Source organism: Thunnus thynnus, chromosome 1, assembly GCF_963924715.1.
Source record: "Thunnus thynnus chromosome 1, fThuThy2.1, whole genome shotgun sequence".
NCBI classification, from domain to species: domain Eukaryota; kingdom Metazoa; phylum Chordata; class Actinopteri; order Scombriformes; family Scombridae; genus Thunnus; species Thunnus thynnus.
In genome coordinates this window covers 40,353,273-40,371,157 of record NC_089517.1, presented here as the reverse complement: position 1 = coordinate 40,371,157, position 17,885 = coordinate 40,353,273, and the positions used below count along the sequence as shown (strand labels likewise).

Sequence of the window (17,885 nt, the reverse complement as noted above, 5' to 3'; positions counted from 1 at the left end):
CGTCAAGTAACCGAGAAGTAACAAGGATTCGACGGGATGTGTACTTCTTAGGCCTTCAAAATAAGTCCACTCTGGAGGCCAACTTATCGGCATCCGGAACTAAAGGCTTATCATACTGTTGATGTTACATATTACATATAGATACATACTCTTGAATCATCACAGTAACATTGTCATTGTCGTCATAAAACTTTGTCATTGTCAGTGAAGCTTTTACTTTGATATGTGCATTCTTCAATAGGAATTAGCTTTGACCGGAAGTCTTAATTTTTTTTCTAAGCAAGTTTCAAACAGTCCAGCCAGTACAGGGAACAACATCTTAACATTTTAAACATATACTCAGAAAGACAACATAGTATAAATAAAACAAATATAAGATAATAATACAGTGAAATCAAATCATACCAAACAGGTTGATGATTTTTCTTTGTTTCTTTTACATTTCTGAGGGACTTTTTAAAGTTTTGGACAACTTTGAAAATTCATGAAAGAAAAGAGACTGTGGTGCATGAGGTTGTTTCTACATGATTCAGATAGTGCTTTTAGTATGGGAGCATGAAATAAAAGATGTGTTGGATAAATACCATTCACAGTTTTATGTTTTCTCTTTCACTTTTGGAGCTGCCAGATAAGATAGACAGAGGGTTCACCTTTTAGCCCCCAGATAAGCGAGACATCCAACTAGAGTGCTAAATAAATGACATTCACTATACAAACAGTGTTTTAAAGACAAGTAAATGACTAAATGATTGCATTTTTGGTCATTCAACATTTCAATTATTGTAACAGTGGGTGACTGTGTTACAAATTATAATTAATAAGACATTTAAGAATTGCTTTGCAGATATATTCCCTAAAATGGAATCTAAAGCGTATTTGATGCTAATCAAAGGACAAAAGTTCCCAAGTGTAGGCCGCAGTTGTGGATAATGTAGATGTCCTCTGAGATGCAGCAATAAGACTATAATATAATGAATTGGAGAAGGAGGTTGCGCTTCAACAATGGAATTCTCAGTGGAGAGCTAAACCCAAAATCCAGTAGGCATGTTCCATTGGAACAAGACTATAATATAGTAAGCCCATCAATTTAACTGACTTAATTCCAATTTTGAAATTTGAACTCAAATTCTGGCAGAGATTAATCTAAGGGCACAACTAAATCAATGAATCAGCAATGAGTTGTCTGGTAAATGCCATTAGGTGCTGATCATGGCAGTGATATGTTTTGAGGAGAGGATGACTGCACACTGTGCTCCAATGATACAATTCTATCAGCCATGTGCAAAGATTTGAGGATGGACATGTCCCTACCAATATCAAAGTGTTGCTGGATTGTCCCTACCAACATGTTTACAGATCTCAACCAATTTCGCCACTCCACCTAATGTTAAGGCTTGTGTGTTTTCTGCAAAAAAGTGCACTATTATGATAAAGAGTAAAAAAGCAGGATATGGGGGATTTTCGACCTGATGATCTGGCAACCCTCAACTTCAGGCTGTATGCATTGTTGACTAACAGCAGCCCAGCAGTGGAGTTGGTGAGGTGGAGAATCTGAAGCGGTTGGTATTTATAATTTAAATGTTCCAAATGTCCCAGAATTGAAAATGACAAAACTAAGATCATTTGATATTATATTGAATTTCAGAAGTGGTGTTTGTGGTTTGTTGCTCAGACATGCTATCTAATTAAACAATTTTATTACTGTTGGTGAAAATTTCTCCCAAAAGCAAATTAAGACATCAAGTCCTTTTTAAAGAACCAAAGTGTCAGTAACAATTGAGCTTAGTTAAAAAGAATGTTCTCTAATCAATCCAAACATTAATCTTTGAAATCAGTCTGAGAAATATTTATTTAATGCCACCTCTCCCCTTTTCCATGAGTGGATCAAGAGCAGAGTTATTATTACATATGTGTCATTATGACATGAACATTATTTATAAGCTATATTAGCCATTAAAAAAATCAGAGAGTAAATCATGATACAAGTTTAGTTTCAGGCAAGTCTGCAAAAGCACAGTACACATATACAATTATTTTGGGGCACAAAAAATGTCTATATACCAAAGTTAAAAACCAAACCTACGCCCTTGCTATCAACAATGTTTCCACCTTACCCTCAGAGGTTTCAAGAGAGGCAGGAACCTGAGAGACTGTATAGTCAAGTCAGATTTACTTAAATCTCCTGTGCATACATTTGAAACAACCCTTAATAGATGGAAACCACCTCTGTGGTGCATGCAATAAATGCAGCTGAACTTACTGACGTTCCTCATTCAAATGTCCCACTACTGATCTGTCCCTATTAAAGGACAGGTTCACAATTTTTCAAGCCTGTCTTAAAACAGCAGTCAGGTGTCAATATGAAGTGAAAGAGGTTTTCCTCTCTGTCATCATTCCTCCTGTTCATACTAGCTATTAAAAGATCCCCTTCAAATGTGCTTTCAATGTAAGTGATGGGGCAAACATTTTTTATAAACAAACAAAACATTTTATGCAAAATGCATTTAAAAGTTGATCTGAAGCTTATATGAGGCTTAAACAGTCTGAGTTAGTCATATCAAGTGGATATCTGCCACAGTTTTTTTTAGCATCAAATTTCCTCTTTGTCCTTCCTTGGACAGTGTTTCCCCATTAATCTGTGGTAGAAGAACAGTAACAAAAAGAGGGACTTTGGCATTAAAAAGACTACTTGATTTGACTCATTCTGAAACTTCACAGGAAGGGACAGGAATGATTACAGCAAGAAAAACCTGTTTCAGTGTTCATTCAGGCACTTGAGGGGTTTCAACACAAAAACAGTAACATATGAGCAAAACCAGTTGTGGATTGAAAACATGTACAGCAGATCAATATCAGATGTATACATATGAATTTCCCTTTAACATTCAGTTTATTAGAAAATAATCATTCTACTTCATCTTCACCCTACATGGGCAATAAATAGGTTTGTCTTTCCCAGAAAAGGTGATAATTTTTAAAATCTGCTACTCAGATGGACATCACAATGGATATTCTGATTAAAAACCCTGTCACAGTCTAATCACAGAATCTGTTCTCAAACCCCTTTTGGAAACTTAGTACTGATTTATCCATTTCAGAACTATAATGTTCATTTGGACTGATCGTCACAACAATGTTTAAACAGTACTTACATCATATTAAAAGTTTACACATGGTACGTACTAGATAGCTCTACATACTTGTTATGCATATAAATCCATTAGACTTGTCCTGTTTTTCCTTTGGATGAAGTAATCTGTTTGTATTATGTATCGATATTTATTCAGTTCTTTAAGTTGGGTTATTGAAACATTCAAACACTTTAGAGCTGCTCTCAGAGGATATAGTTCCCATGTCATGTCTCTTGTTTTAAATTTATGATGTTTGTGTTGAAATTAATGTATTTTTCAAGCATTTTTTTCCTAATCTTCAATAATTATTTGTGATGAACTCAGGTGTACTGTATGACTTGTTGATGATGTCACTGATTGTAGATTGCCATCCATTGGTGTTTGTACTAGGGGTGTGCCAGAATACAAATATATTATTCGGCAAAGCACAAATAGTGGGGTTTTTTTTATGAATATTTGTTTCATACAAATATTTTAAAAATTATTTGTTTTCAGGAAGAAAAAAAACATGTCAAATAGCAGCGCGCAGGTTGGTTACATTGCTGTCTCAGTCTCTGTCCTCTGCTCCACTGTTACATCTATTAGCAGGTCTCAACAAGGGGAGTCACATCCACCTGCTACATGACACACATTTCCTAATATGGACATCAGTCCTGGAGTTGGGGTGTTCTCCAGATATAAAGCTGAGCTGCTGACACACTCCACACTCCATAACCTGTTGTTCCCCTTCTTCTTTCCACAAAGTTAGGTTATAAAAAATAGGCAATACATGAAAAATGCAAAGCAAGAATCGCCTTTTAAGTTCTTCCCTACACGTTACACGATGTGTTGTCTATGTTATGGGTGTATAAATTGGTGGAGGTCTGTCTGCAATGAGGCAATGAGTAAAGTTTTAGCTCAGTAGTCAGCACAGTCATCTATGATCTGGGGGACTCCAGTTCGACACCTGGTGTGGGGATCTCCTTCATAAGATTTATTTATTATTTATATATTCATGAACACTTATTGTAACATTTCAATTTAAAATTAAAAGCGTAATAAAAGCAAAAACAGGATTCTTAAGCCTTTCTACTTTTATTAGAATACAAATACAAATAATTTTGCTGCCTCAACAAATACAGATACAAATACAGGCTGTAAGGCTGTATCTGCTGCTTGTGTTAAACTTGCCCTGACAAGACCAGATGTCAATGATAAATGTCAAATGTCAGCAATACACTAAAATCAGAACTTGTGTAACATCATCCTCTTTCCCAATAATTAAACATTAAAAACTAAAAATTAATCTTAATGACAAAATCAGGAATAAGAATGTTAGACATAGGCTGAACGGGAAGTCTATCCCAGCAGCCAATCTCCAAACAGTGTCCTGATATAAAGGAAAGGAATGTCACTTTTGTGATATACTGTAGAAACACATAAACTTTCACATGTTGAGAAACGTCTAGGATCTGTGCTGCCCTCAGATGGTCAGGAAGGCTGTTCCACAAGCTTAGCACTGGGGGCCCCGTGGTGCAGAGCTTAGTACTGGGGGCCCTGTGGTGCGGAGCTTGGTGCTGGGGGCCTGGAGGAGCAAGCTGCTGGCAGATCTAAGGGTGTGGGTGGAGGTTTGTGGTGTGATCAGTTCATGTCCGTAGATGGATTTATACGTGAGTAGCAGAATTTTGTAGTCAATCCTGAAGGAGACAGGGAGCCATTGCAGTGAAAACAGCATTGGTTTTATATGTTTGTGTTTTTGCATTCTCATCAGGATCCTGGCAGCATTGTTCTGAATGTACTGGAGCTTCTGGATGCTCCTGCCAAGGATCCCTGTGAAGAGCGCATTGCAGTAGTCCAGTCTGGAGGAGATAAAGGCATGGACAAGTTTCTACGCATCTGACAGGATTAGAGAGGGGTGGAGTTTAGAGATGTTTTTGGGATTGTAGAAAGAAGTTTTGCATAGATGTCTTACATGGTCATCAAAAGTTAGCTGAGTGTCAAACCCAACATCTAGATTAGTGACTGAGGAAGAAAGGGGGATGTCCTGGCCGTCAAAGGTCAGATGACTGAATCTGGTGTGGAAGGAGAGCTTCAGTTTTACTGCTGATTAACTGGGAGAAACCTTTTTTTTTACGCCTATACTAAAATATACTGTGAGCCTAAAGTAATCTTTCATATATAAACGGTTTTTGTAGTGGGTTTAGATCAGTGGAAATGGCGCTTTGATTCTGAAGGATGAAAGACGGAAGTCGTATTGTTTTTGCTGTTGGGGTCACTGATGATCACACAGACACTTTGTGGTTAAAGCTGATTGTTTAACAGCGAAAAGATGTTCGACGCTGTTGAAACAGACATTTAGGGACGTCTTAATAGACAGCGTTGCTTTTTAGTGTCGAGTTTGAGTTGAAAGGGACAGCAATATGATTCTTCCCGTCTGGATGCTGATTGGCTAAGTTAAACGTCGGCTCAGCGTCTGTCAAGTAAGTCTTTGTTTTATACTATCAAATGTGCTGTGTTTCCCACGAAGCGTGTAGAATGAACGTTAATATCGATGCAGGCAGTGTATTGGGGTTTATCTGCACTCATCTCGGCAAGTACAGAAAGTCAACACAAGCTAGCGAGCTGGAGCCAGTTGGTTGGTTAGCTTGCTGGCTAACCAGCGTTAGCTAATAGTCTGGGATAAATATAGCCTTGAATCAATGAAAAAATCTCGCATTCATTACATTTTCTGCGACGTGTGAAAATAATTATCTTAATCTGCCCGTCTAGCTCCATCGGCTTTTTGTAGTTCTCGTTATTATTTACTTGTGAGTGGTTTGCATTGTTGGATTTGTTAGCAAACAAAGCCATTCTATTGTCCATTGTTTTTCATCAGCACGTCTAAGCTAACCGTAAACATTGGTGTTTCGAGTCGTTAGTGTGATGACGGGAGGTGTTGTGAAACACCTTGGAAAACCAAGGAGTCATCAGGTCTTCACACCAAGGCGTTTGGTCAACTTGAGCTATTCATAATAGCTAGTTATACATCCCAGCAATCCTCGCCGTTGACATTGTCAAAGGCGAGTCATTTACCGTTATAAGTAGTAATACTGCATCTATAACAAGTCCATAACATTTTGTGCTGTTAACTGCGTAAACTAAGTAAAGATTGACATTTAATAATTCTGATGCACAGCTTCCCATCTTCGTTGCCGACTTGCTGAAATGACAATGTTCTGTGTGTGTTGCAGGAAAAGTTATTTTTGAGCCCAAGCAGAGCACATTCTTAGACCTCTCTCAGCCTTCCTGACAGTGCAGCTGTATTCACAGGTGCAGCTCCGATATGACTAAGAGAAGCCCATCTCTTCAGCTTGTCAAAAGGTAAACTTTGGTTTTTATCATATTGTGCTTTTACTTAGCAGTGGTCAACAAGTATTCTTATAAAAAACGACTAAATAAGTAATGCTTCTCATTTTTCAAAGCTGTTGCTCTGTCATTAGCTTAGCTGCAGTTTAAGTCAGGTTTAAACCTGTGTTATCTGGAACAAAATCATGTGGTCTTCAAAACACCATTGCTGTATCCTTGGAACCTGTAATTAAAGGCCCAAACGCACTGAAAGGGTCTGACGCACGCATTTTGAAGTACACCTATGTTTTAAATGGCCGAACACGTACCAAAAGACTTTCTGAGCTTCTGTTTAAAGTAAGGCTGCAACTAATGATTGTTTTCATTATTGATTTATTTGTCAATTATTTTCTCAATGAATTGATTAGTTGTTTGGTGAATGTAATGTCAGTAAATTATGAAAAATGTTTGTCTGTGAGTATACATGAACTGCCTCTGTTGATGGTCTGCACTTGACACTCTGACCTTTTGTGGACATGAACAGATGACAAAATTTAACTCACAAAGATTCACACAGCTATGCGAAATGAAAAGTATAATTTACACTTTACAGCTTGTCTTCACAGGAGGTGCTGCAGTAGCATTTTTCAATCATCCATCTCACACACATCTGATGTAACAGATGTGTTCTTATTTTAATCACAGGCCATGCAAAATCTTGCATTTCACTTGAAGCATATTTTAGACTCTAATGTCCATTTTCTTCTGTTTTATACGCGTTACTGCAGTGATGTATATGGAGCTCTGATCGCTGCCAAAATGCAGGTGATCTACACACACACTACTGTACTTCACTGCATCCTGTATAGACATGTGGAGGACTGAAGCTGCTGCTTCTTCTCTACTAACGCCTGCCTATGTAGACATTGTCTTAGTCTGAGTTTAATTGAAAGGCAAATGTTCTACAATACATTTGTATGAAAAGTATAGAATGACATTTTTGTTGGTTATAGCCAAAAGTGCGACTAGACTAAATGATAAAACAAAGTGTATATTGTTCCATATTGAGTATAAATATGTTTTATATTGAAGTTTAACACCTGACAAATATCTATGAGGGAAAAACAATAAACTTAGTGCTAAAAATGTACAGGAGTTCTCTGCCTTCATTTGCATGGCTTGATTCTCCTTAGCAACTGTCCAACATGTGTGCATTGGACAATATTCAGTCTGAGATGACATTGCACTGACATGTATTTGAAATCTGCATATTATTTTGGACAGCATAAAATTTTTATTGCAGTTGGTGTGTGTAGGTCGCAAGCTCTTGGCAGGCACGTCAGAAACTTCACTTGAGACACACTGCACATACTCAACCAGTTCTCCAAGATATAGAGAATGTATTCACCAATTTTTCCTAACAGAGGTTAGGTACAGATGAACATTCCCATTCGAAATGTGACAGGATGCTGAACCATCACTGCAGAAGGAACCCTGAGCTTCATGAGGAGCTGCAGATCCAGGCTGCAGTGGCAGCGGGGGATGTCTGCACTGTCAGAAGAATGCTGGAACAAGGATACTCACCTAAGATCCGTGATGCCAACGGTTGGACACTGCTCCATTTCTCTGCTGCCAAAGGAAAAGAGAGATGTGTTCGAGTATTTCTGGAGCATGGAGGTCTGAGGTTTTGTCTTTTTTTCTTTATTTATTTTTTGTCCTGCTGCTGAAGTTGGCTACATTTTAAAGTCCAGCATTTGATGTTGGCATTATGCCCTGACAGCTTGTCTTAATGCTAGAGGGCATTATTTTACTGGAAGAGACAGACTTATTCACTTGTTAAATGTAAACCAGTCAGAGGCCTGTACTACGAAGCAGGATTTGGGCTTAGCGAGGTAACTTCAGGTTTAACTCTGGGTTTTCGGGATTATGGTGATTCACTTCTTACGGGGGTACATCGCCATAGTAACTTATGCTGAACAGCTAACCTGATAGCAACCTGTCAACACCCCAACCACTGACCAGTCAGATCACTGGTAATAAAGAGTCATCATTCCTGCAGGATCCCAACATGGACAAAAGTCCTGAGTTACAATAAAGTGACAAGTAATAAAGAGCAAAATATATTTTTATAGGTCTGTATAAACATTTTATTGTTCCAGGCTTTCTATTTACTTAACTCACATATAATAATTCCTATATGTATTTTAAGCCTTATTAGCCTACTTTTAATATGTGGACATTATTTCTAGTGTTTCTATTCTGTTGTATGATTACAGGCTATCGTTTACATTTCACTTCGTTGACTATGACTTTTTGCTGTCCCTAAAACAGAAGTTTCCTGCAGGTACTTGGTATCACTGGTTCATCTCATATCACATAAAGTACTTCATTCATGGTTCTGATGATATTGCTCATAATTAACAACCCCGCCTCTTTCACATGAATGCGCTTGTAGCTGGATAGGAAAACCCGGAGTTGACTGAGTTAGTTGATAGCCAGCTTCGTAGTACTGGTTATCTGGACGGCCAGTGTTGGGCTCAGTGAAACCAGCTAATGAAAAGATATCCTGGGTATGTTGAACTTGCTTCATAGTACAGGCCCCCGGTTAAAAAACACATACATAAGGTGCTTACCTGGCAAAGTAATAGGCCCATTATATTTACATACAACAGTCAGACTAATATCCCTTGAAATGCTTAAAAATGCCTTACAGGTACAGAGAACTTGACCTAGAATATAGAGATGTCCCAAGCCAATCGGTCATATTTTTAAAGATCAGTCAATCAAATGCTGATTCTTTCAATATATACTCTACTGTGTTTTGTCCACCTCAGCCTGCTAGTATTGCAGTGCTGCTCTCCTTTACAACAGCTCACAGTGCAGCATTTAACTGCATAAACAAGTGAAATTTAGAGTATGTGAAAATGATGTGACTCTGAATTCTGATGCCCTGGTTGGCTCAATACATGAATTTGCCAAACTCTGACTCTTAAATCACTTTCTCATTGGCTAGCAGTGTACAAAACATTGTTTTAAGCCAGCACTGACCATCATGTAGACGGTGGCAGATCATATCATACTCAAAGATGATTAGTGAGGCAGGAACCTCCACTCTGTAACACAGCTGTACAATCACTAGATGACTGAGTGTTTCTGTGGTTCCAGCAACTCCAACAGAGTGAGACGACAGCTTCTCTCTAGTGGATCACATAATGTTAAATTGAGGAGTCGCATTCTCCAGTTAAAGCTGGAGTGCGGGACTTTTACATATAAATGAACATCTGTTACATTCAAGCCCTTGCCAAACAAGTTCACACAATACTGATTAAACCTATCACCGCCAGATAAATCTCTCTGTATTTTACAGTATACAGAGTTTTGAAATCTGGTGGCTGGTTTGACATTCCCATGCTGGCGCACCAGTAGTAATGCATTTTATGTCAACCAGCAATGATAGTTTCCCCTCAGATTTGCCGGGTAACTTATGTCATATTTGGCATCCTAACCCATCTCGATGTGTGCTTGGCCTTCAGGTATCTTCGTTTGACCGCAAGGTATACTGAGTATGCATGGCTAAAAGCTGTTGTAATTTTCACTTAAGGACTGTTAATATACTTTATTAAGATTTAATATTTTTTTCAGGGGTGAAAGTAACTGTTTAGATTCCCAATATGGAGCTGTGAGGAGCCGCTGGCTGGATGAGACCAGCTGGTCGGCATATGTCATAAAGCATGTGTCATAAGTGTTTTTATAATTACTCTCACTGCCAGAAGGGGGAGACAAAAGTTCCGCACTGCAGGTTTAAACTTTCGCTCATATCTTATCAGTAATTGAAGCTGATCAGTTTAAATAGTTTTGAACCATGACCTTCATTATTTGGATTAAGTTGTTCATGAAAAAATGTGCAAGGTATATATTTAATCAACATTGCATATCTTCTGCTACTATGTAAATATAAGTATCTGCCTGGACTCGGTATCAGCAGATACCTAACAATAAAGGAGTAGGATCGGGATCAGGGCCAAACCACTTGATCAAGACATCTCTACTGTAATATCTTTTTTTCAAAGCATTTGAAGTCACACATTACATCAAATCACCACATTTAACTGTGTACATGTCAATTTCATAATTTTAGATTTACTGTAGCTTTAACTTTATCTCAATGTGTGCACATACACAGTAAAGTAAACCATTTGGGGGCAGTGCAACAAGATGTAAACTCAATATTGACAGTTGCTTATTTACATATCCATCAGACACAAAGCAACATTATGATTATTTGTCATGTGTCTGTCCACCTGATGAGTGTAAGCTCTGGTTTGGTCTCCACCAGCTCTCTTTAGCCACTATATGTTCCACTATGTTCACCAGGTAGTCTCTAACTGTGTCTGTCTACTGTTTGGTGCAGGGCAGGTAGTGTACAGTGGGATTATAAGAGCCTTTTTCACTGAAAATAGCTGTCTGGGAGACTGAACCAAAACACTAAAGTTCTGGCAATAAAACCAAAACAATGAGCTTAAAGAGGCTAATAAGCTCTGTTGAGCTGAGGCGAACTGCAGCATTGGTAACTGTTCTTTGTGGGTTTATCGCTTCAAGTGCTTTAAATTCACATTACACGTCATTTGGTCCATTGTTAATATAAAAATTTTGCAGGTTTTAATCAGAGGTCAAGTCCATCAATCCACGTTGCTGTTACAGAAATACACAAAATACAATAACATGTCCAAAGAAACTTCTCATACTCCTACAGTATGACCTCTATCTCTGCTGACCATTCAAATGCTCAGTGTGTAATGCAGGCACACAAGCTTCCAAAATATATTTTTCACCACTGTCTCTACAACAGCTCTGATTAGAGGTGAAATTTAAATCAGCTGTGAAACCAAGAAATCTGTTACTGATTTCTGAAGTAGAGTTCATGAAATCTTGGGCCTCTATTCTGTTCCCATTTGAAATTGACTGAACAGTCAAAGAGGCTTTGAAGGTTTGACATTGTTGACTAGTTGTAATGTCTAGATTTTTCTGAAGTCCACTGAATTGTATTTGTCAGAATCCTGTGAGTGTAATGGTGTGGAATTACACCTAGAGGGCACTGTATGTTAGGACAACTAGTGTGAAGTGGTGAAGAGTTTCTTTGAGGCAGATTAGGGTGTAGTTGGACTGTAGAGAAAAATACATTTTTTTTGTAGGGGGGAGTTATCCTTATTCAAATTCAGTGTCTAAAGATAGAGGATGTTGTATGCTGTATAGATTGTAAAGCCCCCTAAGGCTGATTTGTGATATTGGGCTATATAAGTAAAAATTGACTTGACTTGAGCTGATCACAGATCACACCCTCATGGAACAGCTCCTGCTGTTTTTGACTTTACTCTCATTTCCACTCTTTCCACTCTCCTCTCCACAGCTGACCCCACAGTGAAGGACTTTATTGGTGGCTTCACGGCACTTCACTATGCTGCTATGCATGGCAGAGCACGCATCGCCCGACTGATGCTGGAATCTGAATTTCGCAGTGACATTATCAATGCAAAAAGCAACGATGGCTGGACGCCACTGCATGTGGCTGCCCACTATGGTCGAGACTCATTTGTACGCCTCCTCCTGGAGTTCAGGGCTGAGGTGGACCCGCTTAGTGACAAAGGGACTACACCACTACAACTGGCCATCATCCGTGAGCGCTCCAGCTGTGTACGGATCCTCTTGGACCATAGTGCCAACATTGACATTCAAAATGGGTTCCTGCTGCGGTATGCCGTCATCAAAGGCAATCACTCATACTGCCGCATGTTCCTGCAAAGGGGAGCAGACACTAATCTTGGACGTCTTGAAGATGGCCAGACCCCTCTGCACCTGTCAGCCCTCAGGGATGATGTGTTGTGTGCCCAGATGCTCTACACGTACGGGGCTGATACCAACACCAGAAATTATGAGGGCCAGACACCGGTAGCTGTATCTGTTAGTATGTCTGGAATCAGCCGGCCCTGTCTGGACTTCCTGCAGGAGGTCACCAGTAAGTCTCACAGACACTACACAAGCATGTCCTACAGCATTTCATGTAGGTTCCTGTTCTCACCCACCCTTGATTATTTTAATTTATTTTAAAAATTGAATATGATAATAATTATAATGGTGCATTTTATCTGACTAGCGTTTATGAAATTCCCAGGTATTGTATTTAAAAAATGTGAACCACAGAGAAGCAGCACATTTGAAGAGTTCTAACCAGCAAATGTTGGTTTTCTTGTTAAATTACTTTAGCTATTCTTCTTTAAATTAGTCATCATTTTGTGAAATACATTTTTGATTAATTGGCCAACTAGTTTGAAACTCAAATGAGGACAAAAATGCCCTCAGATGCTCTTATACTGATCAATTCGATGGCATCTGAAGTTGAATGATTGTGACACTGCTGCAGTTAATATTTTAATATATCAATTAATTCACATCTTTCTGTGTTTATTTATACTTAAAGTACTGATATTGTACTTATTTGCTAGTATTATTTAGGTTGAAATAGTGATTATTAAGCTGTAAGCTAGTGGGTCAATACCAATTTTTCATTTATGCAATTTTCATGTTTTTAAATGAATTGTCTGATGGTAGACATAGTAGAAACAATTCAACTGATTGGTATAGAAAACCAGAAGAAAGATAAATATAAATCTTGTCATCCACGAGTTGACTATTGGCTGTTTTGCACTTATTTTACTTGAGTTGGATGTGCAACATTTGACTGAATCTGGGATGTTATGATAATTTTTTTCCTGCAAAATATTACATTTTCTTATCAGGACATTATGATTTGCAGTATGAGTTCAACTAGAGACTAAAGCGCTGCATTTGTATTGCTGGAAATTATTTTCCATGTTAGACCACCTTCTTCATGTGATTTATTTCTCCCTCAAAAAATCATGTTCATAGCATAATTTATGCCCTTGTTATTCATTCTTCGTCTGGATGGTTACTCCATTTAACCTCCAGTCTAAACTTGACACCCTAGCATTAGGCATCTGACATGTCAAAACCTCTGCGAAAACCTCCTCTACCACCAGTGTCATCCGCCTTTGGTGATCGATATAACAGAAAGAAGAGCAAATTACAGAAAATCACAGCTCATTGAAGTACTTGTACCGACACGTTTTCATTTGCTGATTCAAATTGTGTGGGACGCAACCCTTATTCAAAATGCAAGATGTATTGTGATAGAGAAATGGGTATCCCTGTGTATTTGCTGTGAACAAATGTGAGCTTTGATTGTGAAGTTAACACTGTATTTGTAAGCATGGATGCTAGCCAGTGTTGCATGCCTGTTGGCTAATGCAGTGTTGCACAGTGAAAAGTAAATGCCCTTAACCATCAAAAAGAAATCTGTGAAAGAGGGTGGGTTGTAGAAAAGGATTCCAAGTTTAGTACAAAAAGTGATAGAGCTTTTTAATGTAAGCTCAGAGGGTGAAAACACTGAGAAATGTATAGAGTGAAAGAGGGCTGCTTGCCAACACCAGGTTATAATTACCAGTGTTTAGTGACAGAACAATCCCAGGTTGGAGGAAAAGAAGAACACATTACCTGAAGCATTATGATTTAGAAGGAACAATGGCTGCATTCCTCCACTGGCCCCTGAATTTTGATATCAAAGATATCAAAGGGCTCTGCACTGATTCAAACAAGCCCTTTCAGAGACTTCAAACCATCAGTCAGATCACATATCTGCTGGGTTATTGATTACACCTCCACCACCTGGATTAACCCATCTGCCAGGAAAGGCTTGTCTCATACTGCTGCACACACATCAGTGCTGCCCTGTAGGTTTTTCTCATGTCAGATACAGCTGCATGTGCAACTGTCCTCATTCAAAGGGTACAGTTTCAAGCATCATCAGGATAATCATGCATGATAGTTTATTGTCCTTTCCACTGCAGGAACATCAATCTGTACAACCTGGGTGTCTTACAGAGTGGGACATTATATACACGCAAATGTTGCATCTGGTCTTAATGTGTTAAAGAGGTAACAGTGAGACCGACCTCATCATTTTAGGCTCTGACTCATAGGCCCTATTGAATCTGAAGGAATTCTTCTTCTTCTTCTTCTTCTTCTTCTTCTTCTTCTACTTCTTCTTCTACTTCTTCTTCTACTTCTTCTACTTCTACTTATTCTACTTATTCTTCTTCTTCTACTTATTCTTCTCCTTCTCCTTCCAAGAGAAACGCATTTTTGAGGGGCTGAATGTGTTCAAAAACTTCGAAAACTCTGAACATGGGTCAGAAGTGGTGGAAAAAATGTAATATTTTATGGGTCTTGGGCATGATGTGGCAAATAGCTTGAGGGTGCCCCCCTGAAAATTTCAAATTAAAAGCCCCCACCTTTAAATTTGACGTAGATGAACAAAATTTTGTAGGCCCATGTATTCTGTGCAGTTGCACAAAAAAAACCTCTTGGAGCCATACCATAGGTCCAATAGGAAGTCAGCCGTTTTGAATTTATTTTGCAATTTTTGTGCAGGTTTGCCGTCCAGACGTTGTATTTCAACAAACTCTTCCTAGAGATTTAACCGAACCAACTTCAAATTGGGCCTGTGTCGCAATGAAAAAGGAAGTTGTTGTAACTTTGATGTACACTGTCCAACTTCCACCAAATTTCTCAAGCTTGATAAGAGTCCTGGTTTGAACATATCTATGAATCTATCTGCGTATTTTTTTGCCATTTCCAGACATTGTATTTTAACAAATTCCTCCTAGAGATTGAACCTGACTGACTTCAAATTTGGTCAGTGTCATCTAAAGGCCTTTTTAATGAAAACTTATCAAAATCTTGAGTTTATACTGAACTCCCTTGACGTGGTAATGCGTCGAATTTCGATGTTACACCATGAAACAGGAAGTTGTTGTAACTTGAAAGTTTATTGTCAAATCTGCACCAAATTTCTCATGCTTGATGAGGGTCCTCACCTGAACACATCTATGTGTCAATATTGAATCATAGTCATAGCGCCACCTACTGAAAACAGAATATTACAGTGATGTTGTGATGCTTGTGAGTTTTCATGGAATGGTGTTGCTGTGGCAAATTTCAGTGTTTCGCTATGAAACAGGAAGTTGTTGTGACTTGAATGTATATCATTGAACCTGCCCCAACTTTTCATTTGCGAATTGGTCTGGTGATGTCAGGCTAGCAAAACCTGTGACAATGCATACATGTTGCGCTGTGTTTTCCATAAGTTCCTGCAATGGAAAAAGCCTACTGTAGCTCTACTAGTGTTTGAGCTTTGTGTTTTTTTTGGTCATAGAATATAAACTCATACTTACCAAACTATACACTTTATTTTATGCAAACAAAATTTGACAAAGACAATTTGCTGTTAATCTCAACAGGTAAGTATAGAATCATAAAAATCAAATCATAAAAATGCATTCTGCACTGCCATGGAGGCATGCAGGTAGTCTATAGAGGTTTTGAGACCTCTGCTGCCACCCCAGCACAATGACAGTGAATGGAATGGTATGCCTTTTAAGCTTCATGATTCCATGGAGACTGTAAACTGACCTGGAGTTGTGTTATCATTACAACCTATCTGAGCTGACTTTTCTGTGTTGAAGGGAGGAAAATGTCCACAGCAAAGGAGTTACTTTACCGACATTAGACTGATAACACCCACACACACCACTTCCTGGAATCAAGGGGATTTTTCTTTTTACTGTTTGCATACAGCTGATAACAGAGTGGGTGCTCAGTGAGTTTTGGGGAACTGATTAATGCCTTTGGAAGGGTGTTGGAAAACTATATAGCTGAAAGAGGAACAGAGTTTTTAAAATCCTGTACACGTTTTGCTGCTCCTACATAGAATAGAAATGAGCTGAACACCTTTCAGTGTTACATCACAGTAAAAAGTGGATTTATTGAACTGAATCAACACACAAACAAGCTGTAGTTGCAACAAAAACTCAATATTCTTAACAAGCTTATGTTTATTGCAGGGCTGTTGTATTGCATCATACAGGTTTTTCTGGGCTCAGTGTATATGGCATACATACCTACACTCATTCCTATGACAGCCTAAAAACATGAACGATAGCTGACTGAGAGTTATGATAACGTGACATGTTTCCACGTGGCCACATGTTATTACACACATATTACCTTTTTATAAATGTTGGCATGGTGGCCTGTTCTCATGATTTATCCCTGATGTTTTGTTGCTGCTTCTTTTCTAATTCTCAATGGGATGATAGATAATGTTGTTCTTTTTTTCTTCCAAGGACAGGTTATGTTAGCTAACATTATTGGCAGAGACAGAATGTACTGAAATACAAGATGCTGCTAATAAGTCCAACAGGTCAAGCAGCTAAATCAACTTCTAAAAAAGAGATATTTTCGGGCAGTAAAGAATATTCTATTTTGTCTTGAAAAATGGTAATTCATGCTTTTTTTTCATCATAGTTTTTGTTGAGGAAATTCACACTGATAGAGGGGAGATAATGTGCAGATCACCTCTCAGACCAAACCACGTCCCCTCTTGCAGGGGAGGACATTTCTCATCCTATATTAACATTAACAGTAATATTAGACTTGGCTGTTGGCTTCCCGACGCAATTTCAAAAAGAGAGACAGAGAGTGGTGGTCGAGCAAGCTAGGGAGTGAATGAAGAGAGGGAGCGGCGATATTTTCCGATCGTTTCATGTCAGTTACATTCTAAAGCAGAAATGAAACCATTGAACACTTAGCTGATGATTTACTGTGGAGACAGACACTCTTAGTTTCCTCTCCATTTCTCTGTTTCATCCATTCATTCATTAACTCAAACATCAGAGTCATCAACAGTAAATATAAAGAACAACAGGACAAATATGTTGTTTTTTCTTCATGTGTTATTACTGCATTTGAAATGCTGCAATCATTTTCTAATTCATCATGGGTTGAATTTGCAGGAAAGTAAAGTTCAAAGTTCCAAAGTATCAAAACCTTTTGTCGAAAAGGGGCTTCAGTCTTTGAACATGAATCAGTGTAGTCATAATCTAATCATAAGGTAATAATGAGCTCCCTCTCTGGTGTTAATAACTGTTTCTCTTCCTCTCTTAGGACAACCGAGGAGTCTACAAGACTTGTGTCGCATAAAAATCCGTCACTGCATTGGCCTTCAAAGCTTGAAATTCTTGGAGGATCTACCAATTGCAAAGGTTATGAAAGACTACTTAAAACATAAGTTTGATAGTGTGTGAAGGCAACATAGAGGAGAGGTCGACTAAAAACTCTGCTATCATTTATAAAGACTATGCAATCACTATGCTAGGCCTGGAAGGATCTCCACAGGTTGGTTCTGTACATGCTGAAGGGTAGTTAGTCCAGTTTGTTCGTTCAGTTCAACACATTAAAAGTGGAGGTTTCAGTCTTTTTACTATTAGAGCAGTGGCTAAAGAATGGAAATGGATCCACCTCATGTGAACAAAGCTT

General features: G+C 38.5%; 1 protein-coding gene across 5 annotated transcripts in view; it reads left to right on the top strand.

Moving 5' to 3' along the window:
- The first annotated feature begins 5,129 nt into the window (after positions 1-5,129).
- asb7 (ankyrin repeat and SOCS box containing 7) overlaps positions 5,130-17,885 on the top strand; it is a 14,635-nt gene continuing 1,879 nt past the window's right edge. Inside the window, exons 1-5 of one of the 5 annotated variants that reach the window (XM_067598118.1) lie at positions 5,130-5,590; positions 6,420-6,470; positions 7,859-8,111; positions 11,842-12,447; positions 17,514-17,885. The exon at positions 17,514-17,885 is cut by the window's right edge and continues 1,879 nt beyond it. In XM_067598118.1, the coding sequence (XP_067454219.1) occupies positions 7,901-8,111; positions 11,842-12,447; positions 17,514-17,653 (957 nt within the window). In that variant the 5' untranslated portion in view covers positions 5,130-5,590; positions 6,420-6,470; positions 7,859-7,900 and the 3' untranslated portion in view covers positions 17,654-17,885. Of the gene's footprint in view, positions 5,591-5,651; positions 6,170-6,340; positions 6,471-7,858; positions 8,112-11,841; positions 12,448-17,513 lie in introns of those variants that run through there. The other 4 variants (XM_067598102.1, XM_067598093.1, XM_067598109.1 and 1 more) reach the window with 4 other exon arrangements.